Raw genomic sequence first — 4,300 nt, forward strand, 5'->3', positions numbered from 1 at the left:
ATATATACATCTTCGTCTCTGATGAGTTTCTCTGCAGTGAACGTCGTCAACCTTCAGCTGAGACCTTTACGTCAAGTTGATCAGAGTCTTTCGCTCGAATTTAACACAGATTTTCAGAGTAAAATCTGCTTCTGACTGTATGATCCCAAACCAGCAGTAAATATTCCTCATAGTTTCTCAGACAGGTGAAATGAGGACGTGGAAGAGCAAACCCAGACTCCACAGGGAACTGAGACTCTTCAGTTTGAACATTTATGCCAGAAAGAATCAGCAAAGCTTCAGGGGATAAAAGTGCAAAGCTTTTTGCTGCGGCTGGTTTTGGATGGTGAAGCAGGTAAACCGGTCAGACGGACCCAATTCACTCCTCCTCCTGCAGGGCTGCAGCTTCTAAAACTCACCGATTTTATTACAAACCCAGTCAGTAAACTGGAATATTACTAATTTATTTCTAATTTATTTCATCACAAAGTAAAACAGATTAATTACACACAGATGGTTGTTTGAAAGCCTGTATTTATGTTATGATAATTTTCCACTTACAGCTATGAAAACATGACATTAATGTAGAAAATATCATCAGACCAATAAGAAAAGATTTTAATACAGAAATGTGGGTTTGATCAAATTAATACCTGCTTAATTTTCAAAAGATAATTCAGCACTGTTCACCTGTCGCCTTTCACTGATATTTAAATAGATTTTCTGAAATACTGAAGTTTGACAAACGTAAAAAATAAGAAGAAGTCTACAGACATTAATGCAGGAGTTCATTATTTAAACATTTGAATCTGCTGCTCTGGTGCTTTTATGTGTTTAGCCATTTAGCATTAGCCAACATACAATTGTCTTACTAGCTATGGTTAGCTTCGCAACATTTTTTTAAATGTGTTTAACAGTTTAGTGTTAGTGCCTGCTGATTTTTATGTGTTATAGAGTTAATGTTAGCATAGCTAAGATTCTTGTTTATCAAATTAGTGGTTAGTTAGCCTAATGTTTTGGTTATCTGTTGTCACCACTGGCAATAACTGTTGCTGAAACATATATTCTCCCTTGCAACCATGGCGGCCATTTTGAAAAAGTCCACCAGAAAAGGGAGACAAAGATTTTGACAGAAATAACAAATAATCAGTAAACATGATTTTTATTTGTCAAAATGTGTTTGATTTGACACCAAGAGCATTTATCTGGTAAATTTAGTAAAAGAAATAAAAAGAAAAGTTTTCCTTAATGACTATCTTTAAAAATGTCCGCCATCTTGAATTTATCAGTGGCTACCGTTTTTTTTTTTCTCCAAAAAGCAAACCCCTGGTAACATCATATGAAAAATATTCATCTATCTGCTGCAAACAACCTGAGAAGCAAATGTTTCCCTCTGGTTTGTGTTTCTGCAGCCCGTCGATGTGGAGCAGCTCCAGAGTTAGAGACGCAGAGACCCGTGGTGAGTCCTTCGCTTTCGGTGCAGCAGCGTCGAGGCGTTGGCGCTGACAGAGTTCAGCTCCTCAGATCGCTCACTGACTCACTGAGATCTGAGGCTGCAGCTGGAAATGAACTCAGAATCACACAAAAAACAAATAAAACAGAGGTAGCACTTTGTGTCACAAGGGCCAAAATTAAACCGAAACCAAACAAGGAAAGTCGCCTAATTTTATTGTCTTACTAGGAAATGGATGTTGTTCACAGTAGAGTCAAACATTTAAAGGATATTTGGATATTAGAAGGTATTTCTACTCTTATTTAAGTAAAATTTCTGCATTTTCTACCCAATGAATAAATAACAAACATGTTTAACCAAAAACTCAGCAGACAGACTCACACCTGCAGTTTCTGTTAAAGTTTTTTATGTTTTTTATTGAAAGAAACTGATTTGGAAAAAAATTTTTTGCCTGATTTTATTAGTTTTTGCTACTTATATGAATTATTGTCATTATTGTCATTAAAATACCAAAATTTCCCCTTAACTTTATATTTTGGTCCATCTGATGATGTAATTTATAAATATTAAATGATTAATAATTTGACCATTTAGTACTTTTTACCAAATACTTTTTTACTCTTACTTGAGTACTTTCTTACTACTTTTTACTTTTACTTCATTAAAATCATGTAGAAGTTGTGCTTCTCTTAGTTGAGTACAGTTTTCGGCAGTCTGTCCGCCTGTAGCATCTACATGTTGTTTTCTATGTGGACTGCAGTCATTGCTTTAGTTGAGAACAGTCCATTAAACCTTGCTGTGAACACGACAGGGTTTTATTTACTCAGTGTTGTAAAGGAGTTTGAAGAAAAGCCGAAGAAAACAGAAGAATTTTGAGGAAAGGTTTTCCATAATAGACCTGTGTGAAGGTGTGAAAGTCAATTAATTTGCCTTTCAGGCAGCAAAACAAACAGTGTGTTGACAGAATCCATTTGGAGGCAGAAATTCAGCCTGTGAACCAATCAATATTTAGATGGCTTGTGTTTCTCTGCTTTGTAAACAGAGATCGGGTTTCAGGTGAAGGGAGAGAGCGTCTGCGGCTGAGCTGGTAAAACTGCGTTGGTCATGTCTCCTGATATTAAGGATTTTGTTCAGCTTCAGCTGACCGAGCAGCCAGTCGGATCAGTTTTAGAAAACTCTCAGGGCATTTTTTTCTTTATTTCTCTCGGCCCTTCTGTGTGCATACATTTGAACAAAAATAAGAAACTGTAAAAACTACAGCTTCTTTTTTATTTTTATTTTTTGGTAAACTGCAGTTTCTGATGAGGAATAAATCAGGGCACCCTGAACACTGCAGCTGCATCGCTTCAGATCCACGTCGATAATCTGCATTTTAAAGGTTTTTACTGTGAAAACCAATCCAGATGGTTAAAGTCTGAGGAACAGGATGGAGAGATCCAAGGATCCTGAAGGGCAGTGCATGACTGGTCCACCAGGGGGCGCAATGACGGTCTAAATACCTTACAGCCCAGTCAGTCAAATTAACAAACCTCGGTCTGGGTTCGGTTGAAGTGAACTCTGGTTCTGTTCAAAAGGAAGCGGACTACAGCACAGGGCATTCTGGGTAAACACAACCAAACCAAATGCGTTAGCATAGCACTAGCAGCAGACATGACTTATTGTTTTTTACCAACGACAAAATAGAAATCCTACGAAGACTAAAATCTGATGCCACTCCATTTGTGTTTCCAAGTGTTGAAGAAGGAAGCTGCATGTCTTTATCTGAGGTGTCGTTTCCTTCAGTGGTTCTTGGTGCAGCGCCCCCACAGGCGAGGAGGGGAACAGGCTACTCAGAGGTTTTTGTTAGTTTCAAAGTGGCTGAAAATGTAACGTTTGCGGTTTTGTTCCCCAATCGAACTGAATTTACCAAACTATCAGGTATGAAAACATTGTTACTGTTGACATTTTCACCCCCTGCTGGTGTAGTGTACGTATTACAGAGTTTTGAATTTAAATTCTGTTGAAGTATCAACTTATAAAACATTCAGAGAAGTGTGAATTTGAACTGTTTGTTAAGTTTATTGTTCTCCATTCCTCCTGTAAGCCAAATGAGCGCCTATTTACCGGGGCAACCCGTCCTTCCAAGCATTTTCCTTCCACTGCTTTGTTTTCCTTTGTGAACTGAAGGCTGGGACTCAGACAGCAGTGAGCTGATGGAGGAAGAGCCGCAGGCGACAAGCTGAACACCTGCACCTCCTCAGCAGGGTCGCACACTCGATTAGTTCAGCAGCAGAAAATCCATCAGGGAAAATGTTCTCACTTTTCTCAATAACTGTAACTTAAAATCAGAAATTCATTCTGATGCAACGCTTTCAATACAGCAGAGGACAGTTCAGTGGGACGTGACAGATTAGGATGAGGCAAGAAGAGGGAAATTTTATTTCATTATTTCAGACAATTATTTCACTTGAAGGTGTTTTGTCAGTGTAATGTGGAGAATATGCTAAACAGCCAGTCAGTAGCTGGACAAGGAGCAGAAAAATCATTTTCCAGATGACAAACAAAGACAACTTTTCAATGATTACTGCTCAAAATTAGGAACATTTACATTTTCTAACACTTACATGTAAAATATAGTGGCTCCCCGGTATAAACAAGGATTTTGGATCCAGTAAAAAATGCTAATAGCTGATTATTTTATTAGTTCAAACACCAAAACTACCTTAATTTGCATTAATACGAACGTTAGCACCTCTACCGAGCGAGGAGCTAAAGTCTTCAGTCTTCTTGGCCGCCTCTTCGGGTTCAGCCAATCAGCAACAAGGAAAACTAATTGGTAAAAGCTTCCCATTGGATAATCACTGCTGTGTGTGTGTGTGTGTGTGTGTG

General features: G+C 38.3%; 1 protein-coding gene across 5 annotated transcripts in view; it reads left to right on the plus strand.

Moving 5' to 3' along the window:
* slc8a2b (solute carrier family 8 member 2b) overlaps positions 1-4,300 on the plus strand; it is a 94,740-nt gene that overhangs the window by 62,206 nt on the left and 28,234 nt on the right. For 3 of the 5 annotated variants that reach the window (XM_016671708.1, XM_016671709.1, XM_016671710.1), the window contains one exon: positions 1,392-1,438. In XM_016671708.1, coding sequence (XP_016527194.1) covers positions 1,392-1,438 — 47 coding nt within the window. Of the gene's footprint in view, positions 1-1,391; positions 1,504-1,526; positions 1,611-4,300 lie in introns of those variants that run through there. The other 2 variants (XM_007552477.2, XM_016671711.1) reach the window with 2 other exon arrangements.

The sequence above is a fragment of the Poecilia formosa genome, unplaced genomic scaffold (genome assembly GCF_000485575.1).
Source record: "Poecilia formosa unplaced genomic scaffold, Poecilia_formosa-5.1.2 Scaffold48, whole genome shotgun sequence".
Lineage (NCBI taxonomy): Eukaryota > Metazoa > Chordata > Actinopteri > Cyprinodontiformes > Poeciliidae > Poecilia > Poecilia formosa.